General features: G+C 40.2%; 1 protein-coding gene across 1 annotated transcript in view; it reads left to right on the top strand.

Annotated features, from left to right (window-relative positions):
- Nucleotides 1-14,914, top strand: part of myo15ab (myosin XVAb) — a 59,652-nt gene extending 44,738 nt beyond the window's left edge. The window contains exons 47-64 of the mRNA XM_034294500.1: nucleotides 1,214-1,355; nucleotides 1,499-1,610; nucleotides 1,768-1,842; nucleotides 2,267-2,472; nucleotides 2,660-2,763; nucleotides 3,733-3,799; nucleotides 4,034-4,106; nucleotides 4,228-4,301; nucleotides 4,679-4,761; nucleotides 4,863-4,993; nucleotides 5,904-5,998; nucleotides 7,408-7,582; nucleotides 8,571-8,731; nucleotides 8,976-9,109; nucleotides 10,554-10,687; nucleotides 11,298-11,431; nucleotides 12,601-12,741; nucleotides 13,971-14,914. Coding sequence (XP_034150391.1) covers nucleotides 1,214-1,355; nucleotides 1,499-1,610; nucleotides 1,768-1,842; nucleotides 2,267-2,472; nucleotides 2,660-2,763; nucleotides 3,733-3,799; nucleotides 4,034-4,106; nucleotides 4,228-4,301; nucleotides 4,679-4,761; nucleotides 4,863-4,993; nucleotides 5,904-5,998; nucleotides 7,408-7,582; nucleotides 8,571-8,731; nucleotides 8,976-9,109; nucleotides 10,554-10,687; nucleotides 11,298-11,431; nucleotides 12,601-12,741; nucleotides 13,971-14,072 — 2,143 coding nt within the window. The 3' untranslated portion in view covers nucleotides 14,073-14,914. The remainder of the gene's footprint in view (nucleotides 1-1,213; nucleotides 1,356-1,498; nucleotides 1,611-1,767; nucleotides 1,843-2,266; nucleotides 2,473-2,659; nucleotides 2,764-3,732; nucleotides 3,800-4,033; nucleotides 4,107-4,227; nucleotides 4,302-4,678; nucleotides 4,762-4,862; nucleotides 4,994-5,903; nucleotides 5,999-7,407; nucleotides 7,583-8,570; nucleotides 8,732-8,975; nucleotides 9,110-10,553; nucleotides 10,688-11,297; nucleotides 11,432-12,600; nucleotides 12,742-13,970) is intronic.
- Nucleotides 14,915-17,123: the final 2,209 nt, after the last annotated feature.

Here is a 17,123-nt window from a genome sequence, read left to right as displayed (position 1 = left end):
ACTACAACATTACACGTAGGTATTATTGACTACAACATTACACGTAGGTATTATTAACTACAACATTACACGTAGGTATTATTAACTAAGACATTACACGTAGGTATTATTAACTACAACATTACATGTAGGTATTATTAACTACAACATTACACGTAGGTATTATTAACTACAACATTACACGTAGGTATTATTGACTACAACATTACACGTAGGTATTATTAACTACAACATTACACGTAGGTATTATTAACTAAGACATTACATGTAGGTATTATTAACTACAACATTACACGTAGGTATTATTGACTACAACATTACACGTAGGTATTATTAACTACAACATTACACGTACGTGTTATTAACTACAACATTACACGTAGGTATTATTAACTTCAACATTACACGTAGGTATTATTAACTACAACATTACAAGTAGGTATTATTAACTACAACATTACACGTAGGTATTATTAACTACAACATTACACGTACGTGTTATTAACTACAACATTACACATAGGTATTATTAACTACAACATTACACGTATGTATTATTAACTACAACATTACACGTACGTGTTATTAACTACAACATTACACATAGGTATTATTAACTACAACATTACACGTATGTATTATTAACTACAACATTACACGTACGTGTTATTAACTACAACATTACACGTAGGTATTATTAACTACAACATTACACATAGGTAATATTAACTACAACATTACACGTACATGTTATTAATTACAACATTATACATACGTGTTATTAACTACAACATTACACATATGTGATATTAACTAAAACATTACACATACATGTTATTAACTACAACATTACATGTAGGTATTATTAACTACAACATTACACATACATATTATAAACTGCAACATTACACATACATGTTGTTAACTTAAACATTACACATACGTATTATTAACTACAACATTAGACGTATGTATTATTAACTACAACATTACACATACGTATTATTAACTACAACATTACACGTAGATGTTATTAACTACAACATTACACGTAAATGTTAGTAACTACAACATTACACGTACGTGTTATTAACTACAACATTACACATACGTTTTATTAACTACAAATACATGTATGCTTTAAGTAAAATAGAAATCTCCATATTTATGTTGTCTTTCTGTCTCCATGGTTACTTCCTCTATGTTGCCATAGTTATGCGGACATCCTGTTTGCGACCATTCCGTCAGAGAACATGCTGGAGTTCAACCTGACTAATGAGAAGCTGATCCTGTTCTCAGCCAAGGCTCCGCAGGTCAAACACATAGTGGATTATTTCATCACAGAGATCAAGAAGGTACACACTACACCCGCAGACTCACACACAACATACAGGCCAGACACGCACACTACACACTACAACACATATACACTTATATACACACCCACACACACATTTCAACACTCACCCTCATCATCCCTGTGGTCTCTCAATGCCAGGACTCTGAGTATGTCATTGCGGAACGCCACTTTGTGACAGATGAACGTTCTCTGCTCAGCTTCCACAAAGGTGACATCATCAGACTGCAGATCATGGATGGGTTGAAGAAAGGTAAACCCCACCCCCACACTGATGATATCACAACCTAACACACACATTGTGCATAACTCTGGATTAATACGCAGCACATCTGTCAGTCATTGTGTCTGTGTGTTGTGTGTGTGTGTGTGTGGGTGTTTGTGTGTATATGTGTCTGTCTGTTTAACAGGGTATAGCTACGGGTGTGTAGTGAGGAAGAGAGTGATGTTTCTAGAGGAGATGAAGAGAGGCACAACAGACTTTGGTGAGATATCTGTCTTCCCTTCTCCAGTCCCTCTGTCTTCCCTTCTCCAAACCCTGTCTTCCCTTCTCCAGTCCCTCTGTCTTCCCTTCTCCAGTCCCTCTGTCTTCCCTTGTCCAGTCCCTCTGTCTTCCCTTCTCCAGTCCCTCTGTCTTCCCTTCTCCAGTCCCTCTGTCTTCCCTTCTCCAGGCTCTCTGTCTTCCCTTCTCCAGTCTCTCTGTCTTGCCTTCTCCCTCTCATCCCTCTCTTAGCTCTCTCTCATCTTCTCTCTCATCCCTCTCTTGTTTTCTCTTTTCACCTGTCTTTTCTCCTTTGTCATCCCTCTGGTCTTTATTGACTTCCTCTTCTCCTCCATCTCTTCAACTCTCCATCCCTACTTCTGTTCATCTGTTCATTCTTCATGTCCCATCCTGTGTCGTGTTTTAAGGTTGGAAGTTCGGGGCAGTGTGTGGACGTTCGGGGGCATTCCCATCAGATTGTGTTCGTCCAATCGCTGCTCCAGACTTCCTGTCTCTCCCGGCTGACCGCAGGGCGGAGCCTAGAGGAGGGGCAGGGCGAGTTGCTGTGACATCAGCTATGGCTGTTGCCGTGGCGTCCAGTGCAGCTGCACATGAGATAGATCCAACTTTGGAGGTACACACACACACACACACACACACACATAAACACACACATTTACACACCCATACACACCCATAGACACATTTATACACACACTTACACACATTTACACACACATACACACATTCACACACACAGACACACATTTACACACACATACACAAACACACACACTCTTTAACCTGCAATTGTGGTTTAGGAAGCATTCGGTGAGTTCCTGGAGATGGAAGAAAGCCTTCTACAGGACCCTCAGTATGACATGGTGGAGTTTGCCAAGAAGTACTTCAGACAGGCTGCCAAGGGGTGAACACACACACACACACACAGAGAACACACACACACACACACACAGAGAACACACTCACATACACACACAGAGAAGACACACACACACACAGAAAACACACACACACAGAACACACACACAGAACACACACACACACACAGAGAACACACAACACACTCACACACACACACAGAAAACACACACACACAGAAAACACACACACACAGAACACACACACAGAACACACACACAGAACACACACACACAGAAAAACACACACAAAAACACACAGAAAACACACACACTCAGAGAACACTCACACACAGACACACACACAGAGAACAAACACACAGAGAACGCACACACACATACACAGAAAACACACACAAACACACAAACCCAAAAACACACACACACACACAGAGAACACACACACAGAACACACTCACAGACACACACACACACACAGACACAGGCACACACACAGAACACTCCCAGACACACTCACACACACACAGACAGACACACACACACACACACACACGCACACAAACACTAAAACATGTTTATTATTGTGTTTTGTGACTTCTTTAAATAAGACAAGGTTATAAATGTGTTTTGTGACTTTAAGTAAGACATGTTTATAAATGTGTTTTGTGACTTATTTAAATAAGACATGTTTATAAATTTGTTTTGTGACTTCTTTAAATAAGACATGTTTATAAATGTGTTTTGTGACTTCTTTAAGTAAGACATGTTTATAAATGTGTTTTGTGACTTCTTTAAATAAGACAAGGTTATAAATGTGTTTTGTGACTTTAAGTAAGACATGTTTATAAATGCGTTTTGTGACTTTAAGTAAGACATGTTTATAAATGTGTTTTGTGACTACTTTAAATAAGGGAGGGGTAGTCTGCTATTCCAGCTGAAACCCTAATGCTGCATGTCTCAGTTGTTTATATATGTATCACTGGTTCCTACCACAGTGACTCAGTCAAGTCCAAGAAGTCCAAAGACACCAGGGATCCCTTTGAAATGGTCAAGTTCTCCAAGGTAACATGTTATAACACTTTACAACACCTGAAAACTCTTCATAACACATTATACAGTAACACTTCATTGCATGGCATAGCACTTTCTAGTAGTTTATAGCATTTTATAAAACGTAAAAACACATTCCCAAATGTGATTGTTACAGTATATGTTCTTATAAGCCTCTAGTTCATGTGTGCAATTGCCCTCTCTTTCTCTCTGTCACTCCGTCTACCGCTCCCTCTCCTTACCCAGACCCCCCTGTCTGAGTCTCTGATAGAGTTTACTGATACTGGGATGAACAGAGTAGCTACGGACATCTTCCTGTGTAAGTTACATGTTACACTATGTCATGTTGTCATGTCTCTGTCATACAACTTCATTTTTTCTATGTCATGTTGTCATATCTCTGTCATATAACTTCATGTTATGCTATGTCATGTTTTTAGCGGTGATGCGGTTTATGGGAGACCATCCGATGAAGGGACTTACCGAACAGGAAGTAGTCAGCACCTTCCTCAAGGTAACACAACATTCTTAGTCACACTATGGTTAGTGTGATGTTTTCGACAGCAGTGTGATGTTTCTTACAGCTGCGTGATGTTTCTCACAGCTGTGTGATGTTTCTGATAGCTGTATGAGATTTCTGTCAGCTATGTGATGTTACTGTCAGTTCTGTGATGTTACTGTCAGCTGTGTTATATTTCTGTCAGCTATGTGATGTTAATATCAGTTGTGTGATGTAACTTTCAGCTGTATGATATTAATGTCAGCTGTGTGATGTTTCTGACAGCATTGTGAGGTTTCTGACAGCTGTGTGAGATTTCTGTCAGCTCTGTGATGTTTCCAACAGCTGTATGATATTGCTGACACTGTGATGTGTCTGTTAATTTTTTGTAGCTGATTGGAGAGTTTGGTTTAATGAAGGATGAAGCCTACTGTCAACTCCTCAAACAGATTACAGGAAACACCAGCTCCAAACCGTAAGATATTTAACCTTGAGCTCCGACCTCGATCTGTAACTACCCATCTCTCAATCCTGACCTTAACCCCTGACCTCTTAATCCCTTCCTCTAACTTCTAGGGACAGTTGTCAGCGTGGCTGGAGGCTCCTTTACATCCTGACTGCATTCCATCGCTGCTCAGAGGTCATGAAGCCCTTCCTGTTGAGGTTCCTACTGGACGCCTGCCGTAACCCGGGGCTACTGTTCCAAGGTAGGACAACCCATGGCTAAAATCACCAGCATTAGCAACACAACGCTGATTAGTTCCTACTGGTCACCTGCTGTAGCTGTAGCATTGTGGCACCTTGGTGTTGGACATACATCTCTGTTCTGGATTTACATAAAATCCGGATGATGTGTTAGTGTACATCATGAAAGAAGACATGAATACCGCTGTGTATCCAACACAGGATCACAGGTTTTTGTGAAATCTACACACGTTTCTTATTAGAATATCGTGACAATCACACGTAAAAGTTTTTTTTTTCGTGTGTAGGACACAATTTTCTTCCTATGGCGAACCTTGTACCTTAGGCAACCGCTTCTCGTGTACATGACACGAGTCGGAGTGAAATAATAAATTGTTTGTTAATTCTTCTGTTACCTCAGAAGTAGTCAGTGCTGATACCATTGTTACGCAGCCTGAAATGTGTTTCCATCCCTTCCCAGATCAAATGTTTTCCAAATAAATATCTAGCAGTATTTGTTCAAACTGGCTACAGTGAATGTGGGATCAACAGCCGAGGTATTGTATTAAATGACGTTTGTGTAAAAGACGTTTGTGTAAAACATAAGAAAAACTTAAAGCTGTTGCTGAAAGAAATTATGAAGAAACTCATGTAATATTTATAAAAACTCGATCCTTATATGACATGAATCATTAAGAAAATTGTACACAAACCTGTACACAAAATAAATGCCTTTTACATGTCATGATTTTGTAATACAGAATTTGTGTAGATGTCACGAAATCCTGTGATACTGTGTTGGTGTTTCTTAGTGAACTTTTTTTCAGAGGTAAGTTGTGATAATTGCTTTCACAGGATTAAAACATTATTGCAGTCGCAAGTTTTTTTTTTAAAGTATAAAATGCATGAAATATATGTATATGTATTGATCAGGTATTGCAAAAGCGTGTGAGCAGAACCTGAGGAAGACCTATCAATATGGAGGCCGCGTTGTCGCCCCGGGCAACATGGAACTCAAAGCTATGCTGGTTGGTACCAGCCTCTACACATGATTGCAAACTGATACTTTCCAGTAATAATGCTAAAGAAATGCAGATTAAGGCAGATTAAAGCTAATCAGCCAGGCCTCAGACCTCACCACAGTACTGAAACGGCCCTGATTAAAGTTTTAAATGATATACGGCTGAATACTGATTCTGATAAAATAACAGTTCTGGTTCTATTAGATCTCAGTGCAGCATTTGACACTGTAGATCATAGAACACATAGATTGGGTAGGAGTCTCCGGGATAGTCCTTGATTGGTTCAGATCTTTTCTAGATGGCCGGAGTTACTTTGTCACCATTGGTAATCATGAATCTGATAGGGTGGCTATGACATGCGGAGTTCCACAGGGATCAGATCTCAGACAGTTTCTGTTCAATCTCTATATGCTACCTCTGGGCCAAATTCTACAGAACAACATTAACTACCACAGTTATGCCGATGATACTCAAATATATATGGCTCTCGAACCGTATGACAACAGCTCAATAGACTCTCTGTGTCACTGTATAGAGCACATAAATACCTGGATGAACCAAAACTGTCTACAATTAAACCAAGATAAAACTGAGATTATTGTGTTTGGCAACAAAAATAAAAGAACAAGCATTAGTAAAGAGCTGGATTCTCGGGCCCTTAAAACCAGGGATCAAGTGCGTAATCTTGGTGTTCTGATAGATTCATACCTCACATTTAACAGTCATATCAAAGCAGTCACCAAAACAGCATTCTATCATCTAAAAAATATAGCCAGAATCAAAGGCTTGGTGTCCCAAAAAGACCAAGAGAAGCTCATCCATGCTTTTATCGATAGATTTTTAAGTGGTGCTTTTAGTTTATAAATCACTGAATGGTTTAGGAACCGAATACATTTCTGATATGTTTGAAGAATATAAACCATGAACACAGGTCAGCTAGTAGAGCCCAGATTTCAAACTAAACATGGAGAAGCTGTGTTTAGCACTTATGCTGTACACAACTGGAATAAACTTCCAGAAGGTCTTAGACATGCCCCAAACGTATCCATTTTAAAATCCAGGTTAAAAACACTTCTCTTCTCTCGTGCCTATGACTGAGCACTTAAACTTAACCACACTGTTTAACCTTAGAGCTTCCTATGTTTTTATTTTTTATTGTTATAATGTATTCATTTGCTTTGATGTTTTCATTTGAGTATTTGTTTTTATGTTACTGTACTTTCATATATTTTTCTTTGTAAAGCACATTGAATTGCTTCGATGTATGAATTGTGCTATATAAATAAACTTGCTTGCTTGCTAATCAAATAACCAGCTAACACATTTAACAACAGTTTGAATGAAACAGGGAAGTCAACAACCCCCCTGAACTCTTGACCTCTAGCCCCTAATCTCCTGACCTCAATCTCTACCAGGCAGGGCGGAGCTCCAAGCGGCAGTTGTTCCTGCTTCCAGGAGGCATTGAACGGCACCTGAAGGTCAAGACATGCTCTGTGGCCCTGGACGTCATTGAGGAGTTGTGTTATGAAATGGGCCTTCACAGATTGGAGGCGGTTGATGAATACACTGTATTCCTGGTCACCAACCGAGGTTCACACACACAGACTAGTGCATACACACACAATCTGGAAAACCTATCAAAGCGAGGACCAAAAAAGGGTTGTACCATTAAAAATGTTTTGGCCTAAACCTAATGCAGACCCTAGCCATAACCCCAACCCAAAAAACCTATCCCTATAACCCTGAATCCAAACCTAACCCTTAATACCCAATCCTAATTCTAACCCTTAACTCAAAACCAAGCTGAAGAAATTGTACATGAACAGAATGGTGTAAAACTCAAACCAGTCCTCACTTTGATGGGAATTATTTCACGCATGAATAATTAATAATCAAGTCATGAGATAAACATGTGTGTCTGTCTGATGGTCAGAATGTCATAAAATAAACGTGTGTGTTTGTCTGATGGTCATAATGTCATGATAAACGTATGTTTGTCTGATGGTCATAATATCATGATAAACGTGTGTTTGTCTGATGGTCATAATATCATGATAAAAGTGTGTTTGTCTGATGGTCATAATATCATGATAAACGTGTGTTTGTCTGATGGTCAGAATGTCATGATAAACGTGTGTTTGTCTGATGGTCATCATATCATGATAAACCTATGTTTATCTGATGGTCATCATGTCATGATAAACATGTGTGTTTGTCTGATGGTCATCATGTCATGATAAACATGTGTGTCTGTCTGATGGTCATCATGTCATGATAAACCTATGTTTATCTGATGGTCATCATGTCATGATAAACATGTGTGTTTGTCTGATGGTCATGATAAACATGTGTTTGTCTGATGGTCAGAATGTCATGATAAACGTGTGTTTGTCTGATGGTCATAATGTCATGATAAACGTGTGTTTGTCTTATGGTCATTATGTCATGATAAACATGTGTTTGTCTGATGGTCAGAATGTCATGATAAACGTGTTTGTCTTGTGGTCAGAATGTTATGATAAACGTATGTTTGTCTGATGGTCATAATGTCATGATAAACATGTGTGTTGGTCTGCAGGGCAGAATGTGCGTCCTCTCATTAAAAGGGAGTATGTCCTGGACGTTGCTACAGAGGCGGAGGCTGTCGACAGTTATTACAGCTTGTGGTTCCGTAGGGTCGTGTGGACACAGCCACTTAAATTTGACAATGAGCTCTGTGTCACCATGCATTATAACCAGGTAATACTATGAGGCATTATGAACAGTTATAACAACACTATGATGCATTACAACCACACAATTTATTATAATCGGCTATAACAACATTATGATCCTTGATAACCAGCTAAAACAACATCATATGCATTATTACCAGATATAACAACACTGTGATGCATTACAATAACACATAACCACTGTAGTCCTTCCAATTAGTTATAACAACATTATAACCATGTATAACAACTATGATCCATTAATACAGGTTCTACCAGACTACCGTAAGGGTCTGATGAACATCCTGCCCAGAGGGAAAGTCTCTGAACAGCAGTTCCTTCAGATCTCTAAACTCGCCGCTTTACAGCACAGAGCCAAAGATATCATGTTCATACCCAGCATGTAAGATAATTAATAGAACACATCTCTGCATCATGTTTGAGTTAATAGAACACATCTCTACATCATGTTAGAGTTAATAGAACACATCTCTACATCATGTTAGAGTTAATAGAACACATCTCTACATCATGTTAGATTTAATAGAACACATCTCTACATCATGTTACAGTTAATAGAACACATCACTACATCATGTTACAGTTAATAGAACACATCACTACATCATGTTAGAGTTAATAGAACACATCTCTACATCATGTTAGAGTTAATAGAACACATCACTACATCATGTTACAGTTAATAGAACACATCACTACATCATGTTAGAGTTAATAGAACACATCACTACATCATGTTACAGTTAATAGAACACATCACTACATCATGTTACAGTTAATAGAACACATCACTACATCATGTTAGATTTAATAGAACACATCTCTACATCATGTTAGAGTTAATAGAACACATCACTACATCATGTTAGATTTAATAGAACACATCTCTACATCATGTTAGAGTTAATAGAACACATCTCTACATCATGTTAGAGTTAATACAACACATCACTACATCATGTTACAGTTAATAGAACACATCTCTACATCATGTTAGAGTTAATAGAACACATCACTACATCATGTTAGAGTTAATAGAACACATCTCTACATCATGTTAGAGTTAATAGAACACATCTCTACATCATGTTAGAGTTAATAGAACACATCTCTACATCTTGTTAGAGTTAATAGAACACATCACTACATCATGTTACAGTTAATAGAACACATCACTACATCATGTTAGAGTTAATAGAACACATCACTACATCATGTTGGAGTTAATAGAACACATCACTACATCATGTTAGATTTAATAGAACACATCACTACATCATGTTAGAGTTAATAGAACACATCACTACATCATGTTAGAGTTAATAGAACACATCTCTACATCATGTTGGAGTTAATAGAACACATCACTACATCATGTTAGAGTTAATAGAACACATCTCTACATCATGTTGGAGTTAATAGAACACATCACTACATCATGTTAGATTTAATAGAACACATCACTACATCATGTTAGAGTTAATAGAACACATCACTACATCATGTTAGAGTTAATAGAACACATCTCTACATCATGTTGGAGTTAATAGAACACATCACTACATCATGTTAGAGTTAATAGAACACATCTCTACATCATGTTGGAGTTAATAGAACACATCACTACATCATGTTGGAGTTAATAGAACACATCTCTACATCATGTTGGATTTAATAGAACACATCTCTACATCATGTTGGATTTAATAGAACACATCTCTACATCATGTTAGATTTAATAGAACACATCTCTACATCATGTTAGAGATCCTGGAGCCTGAGCATTCTTCCTCTACCTTCATTTTTCTTTCTCTGTCTCTCTGTAGCCATGAGCTGTCGGAGTACATCCCTTCTCCTCTGTTTGGGAAACAGCCCCCCCAGGCGTGGGTCACCATGGTAACACAGCACATGCAGCAGGTCCAGATCCTCAACCCACACCAGGCCAGAGCCCAGTTCCTGGGTATGACACACACACACACACCAGGCCAGAGCCCAGTTCCTGATTATGACACACACACACCAGGCCAGAGCCCAGTTCCTGATTATGACACACACACACCAGGCCAGAGCCCAGTTCCTGATTATGACACACACACACACCAGGCCAGAGCCCAGTTCCTGATTATGACACACACACACCAGGCCAGAGCCCAGTTCCTGGCTATGACACACACACACCAGGCCAGAGCCCAGTTCCTGGCTATGACACACACACACCAGGCCAGAGCCCAGTTCCTGGCTATGACACACACACACCAGGCCAGAGCCCAGTTCCCCATCACACTCTGGATGAGAACAGCTTTTAGCATATTGTCTGATAACATCAGTCAACCGATTGATCAGTAAGGCTCCTTAAAGGTTTCAATGCAGGTGGTGGAATCAGTTCAATACATCATTTTGAACTGAATCAGGGGTTTCAAAACAATTCTTTGACACCAAAATTATACACCAAATGAAAACACTCACTTTGACAACCGCTTTCTCTTCACCTGCACCTTTCTGGCCACACCGAAAACAAAATAAAAAAGAAAGATAGGGGGCATTGTGACTTTGTGCGTGTGTGTGTTCAGGTCTGGTCAGTGCTTTCCCCATGTTTGGCTCGTCATTCTTCTACATCCAGTCCAGCAGTAGTGGCTCAATCTACGCTCCCTGCATCCTGGCTGTCAATCAACACGGACTGCACTTCCTCAACAAGGACACTCATGTAAGTCCCTCCCACACAGATCTTTATGTCCCTAACTGAATATAGTAGGTCCCTGTGGTGCAGGAGCTAACTGAATACATTAGGTCCCTGTAGTGCAGGAGCTAACTGAATTTAGTTGGTCCCTGTGGTGTAGGAGCTAACTGAATACAGTAGGTCCCTGTGGTGCAGGAGCTAACTGAATTTAGTTGGTCCCTGTGGTGCAGGAGCTAACTGAATATAGTAGGTCCCTGTGGTGCAGGAGCTAACTGAATATAGTAGGTCCATGTGGTGCAGGAGCTAACTGAATATAGTAGGTCCCTGTGGTGCAGGAGCTAACTGAATATAGTAGGTCCTTGTGGTGCAGGAGCTAACTGAATATAGTAGGTCCCTGTGGTGCAGGAGCTAACTGAATATAGTAGGTCCCTGTGGTGCAGGAGCTAACTGAATTTAGTTGGTCCCTGTAGTGCAGGAGCTAACTGAATTTAGTTGTTCCCTGTGGTGCAGGAGCTAACTGAATGGTTGATCCCTGTGGTGCAGGAGCTAACTGAATGGTTGATCCCTGTGGTGCAGGAGCTAACTGAATGGTTGATCCCTGTGGTGCAGGAGTTAACTGAATTTAGTTGGTCCCTGTGGTGCAGGAGCTAACTGAATATAGTAGGTCCCTGTGGTGCAGGAGCTAACTGAATATAGTAGGTCCATGTGGTGCAGGAGCTAACTGAATATAGTAGGTCCCTGTGGTGCAGGAGCTAACTGAATATAGTAGGTCCTTGTGGTGCAGGAGCTAACTGAATATAGTAGGTCCCTGTGGTGCAGGAGCTAACTGAATATAGTAGGTCCCTGTGGTGCAGGAGCTAACTGAATTTAGTTGGTCCCTGTAGTGCAGGAGCTAACTGAATTTAGTTGTTCCCTGTGGTGCAGGAGCTAACTGAATGGTTGATCCCTGTGGTGCAGGAGCTAACTGAATGGTTGATCCCTGTGGTGCAGGAGCTAACTGAATGGTTGATCCCTGTGGTGCAGGAGTTAACTGAATATAGGTGTCCCTTGTGGTGCAGGAGTTAACTGTATGGTTGGTCCCTGTGGTGCAGGAGCTAATTGAATATAGTAGGTCCCTGTGGTGCAGGAGCTAACTGAATATAGTTGTCCCTTGTGGTGCAGGAGTTAAATGTTTCTGTTTGGTCCCTGTGGTGCAGGAGCTACAGAGAGTGGTCCCTCTGACAGAGGTGCAGTCTACCCACACCCAGAGGCCCTCGGCAGGAGCCAGCTATCCCTACGTCGACCTCACCCTTGGAGATCTAAACGCACACAGAGTCACCCAGATTCAGCTGGAGCAGGTACACACACACACACACACTGTCAAATAAACACACACACACACACACTGTCAAATAAAACAAACACACACACACATACACTGTCCAATAAAACACACACACAAATACACTGTCAAATAAAACACACACAAATACACTGTCAAATAAACACACACACACACAAATACACTGTCAAACAAACACACACACAAATTCATTGTCAAATAAACACACACACACACACACAAATACACTGTCAAACAAACACACACACAAATACATTGTCAAATAAACACACACACACACAAATACACTGTCAAATAAACACAAACACACACACAAATACACTGTCAAACAAACACACCCACAAATACACTGTCAAACAAACACACACACAAATACACTGTCAAATAAAACACACACACAAATACACTGTCAAATAAAACACACACAAATACACTGTCAAATAAAACAAACACACACACAAATACAAAATTATATAATCAAGAAACAATAATTTGAAATGGTTTGATTAAAACATAATGTTGCAATGTATAGAATCATGCCTCTAACATTTACAAGACTGAATTTGAACTAACCCGAACCTTAACTCTGACATGACTTATCCACTAGCATTAACTAGTCCAGGGTGGATTAGGGTTGGTGATAGTATTAACTAGTCCAGGGTGGTTTAGGGTTGGTGATAGTATTAACTAGTCCAGGGTGGTTTAGGGAGAATAGTATTAACTAGTCCAGGGTGGATTAGGGTGGGGGATAGTATTAACTAGTCCAGGGTGGTTTAGGGTTGGTGATAGTATTAACTAGTCCAGGGTGGTTTAGGGTTGGTGATAGTATTAACTAGTCCAGGGTGGTTTAGGGTTGGTGATAGTATTAACTAGTCCAGGGTGGTTTAGGGTGTGGGATAGTATTAACTAGTCCAGGGTGGTTTAGGGTTGGTGATAGTATTAACTAGTCCAGGGTAGTTTAGGGTGGGGGGATAGTATTAACTAGTCCAGGGTGGTTTAGGGTTGGTGATAGTATTAACTAGTCCAGGGTGGATAAGGGTGGAGGGGATAGTGTTAACTAGTCCAGGGTAGTTTAGGGTGGGGGGACAGTACTGCGAGTGTCCAAAGCAAGTATGAGGACTCTACAATTTAATGCAAACTAATAGACAGACAGGTTGCTTTAAAGAGTAACTAACCAAAAATTTGTCTTTATGAAGATATAATTACTAATTGGATTGTGTGTAGGGTTTGGAGCTGTGTCGGGTCATTGCCATGCACGTGGAGAACATGCTGTCTGTCCAGGAGAAGAGACTGACTCTGCCACCCAGCGAGATCACTGTGCTATAACTCACACACACACATCCCCAGATTCAGCTACCTTTGATTGCAGGTGTGTGTGTGTATATGTGTCTGTCTTCTGTCTGGGGTGTTATTACCTCTACTGAACTCTAGAGGGTGGTAATAACACCCACTGTACTGTCCTGGGTGGTAATAACACCTACTGTACTGTCCTGGGTTGTAATAACACCCACTGTACTGTCCTGGGTGGTAATAACACCCACTGTACTGTCCTGGGTGGTAATAACACCCACTGTACTGTCCTGGGTGGTAATAACACCTACTGTACTGTCCTGGGTTGTAATAACACCCACTGTACTGTCCTGGGTGGTAATAACACCCACTGTACTGTCCTGGGTGGTAATAACACCCACTTTACTGTCCTGGGTGGTAATAACACTTACTGTACTGTCCTGGGTGGTAATAACACCAACTGTACTGTCCTGGGTGGTAATAACACCCACTGTACTGTCCTGAGTGGTAATAACACTTACTGTACTGTCCTGGGTGGTAATAACACCCACTTTACTGTCCTGGGTGGTAATAACACTTACTGTACTGTCCTGGGTGATAATAACACCCACTGTACTGTCCTGGGTGGTAATAACACTTACTGTACAGTCCTGGGAGGTAATAACACCCACTGTACTGTCCTGGGTGGTAATAACACTTACTGTACAGTCCTGGGAGGTAATAACACCCACTGTACTGTCCTGGGTTTTTATAACACTTACTGTACTGTCCTGGGTGGTAATAACACCCACAAAGCCATGTTAATGGTGTGGCCACATAAATTACTCTTTTTTTAATCACATAAACTGTTTATAAAATGTTTAATCCAGTGTCCACAGATAAAAAAGATATTTTTTTCCCTATATGGTTGTTTTTGTAATGAAAATTTATATCACAATAAAATAGATAAAAAGTCTACATGACCTCATGTGTGATTCTTGTAAGACTGAAAGGAGGCCATTACAGAAACAGAGGAAGTCAGTTACATCAGCGTTTGGCAGTCAAGTGTTCTCAGAAGGAGACAGTACATAAAAAAGAGAGAAGTTGAAAGACAGGTAGACCGTGGGGATCTGTGGACCCAGAGAGCAGCACGGTGAGGTATTACAGAGAGGAAGAGCTAATATTCCACCAGAGTCTGGGATACAGTTAATACTCATCAATCCTCTGAAACGGGTTAGCAACCATGTGCCTGAAAAGCCAGAGGTTTTTCTTTTAATTAGTATTGAAGACCAGGTGTGTGGAATTGATCAGCTAGTTTGTTAAACCGATCAGCCATAACATTATGACCACTGACAGATGGAGTGAATAACACTGATAATCTCATTATCATGGCACCTGTCCGTGGGTAGGATATATTAGGCAGCAAGTAAACATTCTGTCCTCAAAGTTAATGTGTTAGAAGCAGGAAAAATGGGCAAGCATAAGGTCTGAGAGACTTTTACAAGGGCCAATTTGTGATGGCTAGACAACTGGGTCAGAGCATCTCCAAAACTGCAGCCCTTGTGTGGTGTCCCCGGTCTGCAGTGGTCAGTACCTATAAAAAGTGGTCCAAGGAAGGAAAAGCAGTGAACCAGCGACAGGGATATGGGTGGCCAAGGCTTATTTGTCACAGTTTGGCATGGGAAGTGTTGTGGTAATTCTTGAACTGATGTATTCTTGGTCCTATACATGTATGAATGAGTTACTAGTTAAAGATGCTGAGAGGGATCTGGTGTTTGATTAGGAGACATCCTTGACCGCCACCGGTGGATTAGAGGGTTACTCTTAAATCTGTATAACCCTTTAGTGTCTCTGTTGACTATCCAGACATTGTGTCTCCTCAGGAGTTGAGAAGGATAAGGTGGGGGGGACAGCCAGCCCTTTGGGTAAATGTTACTCAAGACAGATGGGCAACAACTTACCACACCCCTTCTAACATTTGAAATAAATACGGATTGTTCATGTCTTACGGCAGAGACTCCTCGGATGATTATGTTTGTAAGTGTTTGACGCGTCTCTCTTATTTGCAAATAATTAATATACCGTTACATTGTGCCGAGATAATTTTGTCTCTGTTTCTTACTCCTTTAAGAGTGTTGATCGATGGAATTACCATCACAGAAGTTGGACGCAGGAATCAAGAAAAACGTGTTTTAATATGCAGACTCACCGGAAAAAAAATAAAGGCACTAAACAGCAGAAACAGGCTTCAGCAACAATGATCGACCAGAAACACAGGGGCAGGAGGAACTTTAATAGGGACACAACGAGGAAGCAAACAAGACAGGAAAGAGTAAAGACAAGGACAGGCTGCGTGTAAGTACAGAAACAAAAACAAAACATTACAGGCTACATTCAAAAAGCATTGATTGGGGAACACCAAAACATACCTTTGATTTGTCAGAGGACATGCCATTCACACATACCATCTGATATCTTTCAGATAAATAAGATTTAAACCAGGCTAGAACATGTCCATGTAGCCCAATATGGGTTTCCAGTCTCTCTAAGAGAAGGGAGTGATCAATAGTGTCAAAAGCAGCACTAAGATCAAGAAGCAACAGGACGGATGCGGAACCTTTGTCTGAGACAAAATGTTTTAAGATTCATATGAGGAACGGGAGGTTCGATATTGGCCTATAATTGTTTAGTATGTCTGGTTCCAGATTAGATTTTTTTAGAAGAGGCTTAATTAGTGAGTTTGATAAACATCCGGAGGAAAGGGAGCAATTTATTATGTTCAACATTGGCTGACCTAGCACAGGAAATAGATCCTTAAGTAATTTTGTTAGAATTGGGTCTAGTTGACAATTTGTAGGTTTTGAACTCATTACTAATTTAGTGAACATGTCTTGCAATACAGAGTCAATAAATTCAAGTGTCCCCATTGACACCAGTTCAGAGAAGTTCTGGGTATTCTCAGGACAACTGAGATTTTGAGGACTATAACTATTTAAGGAGTCGGTTGTTTGTTTTCTAATGGTGATGATCTTTTCATCAAAAAGTTCATGTATTCATTACTTCTGAAGTGAAGACCCACTTCACCTATTGAGCATTGCTTACAATCAA

Source organism: Esox lucius, chromosome 9 (assembly GCF_011004845.1).
Source record: "Esox lucius isolate fEsoLuc1 chromosome 9, fEsoLuc1.pri, whole genome shotgun sequence".
Lineage (NCBI taxonomy): Eukaryota > Metazoa > Chordata > Actinopteri > Esociformes > Esocidae > Esox > Esox lucius.
This window is presented reverse-complemented; position numbering and strand designations above follow the sequence as displayed.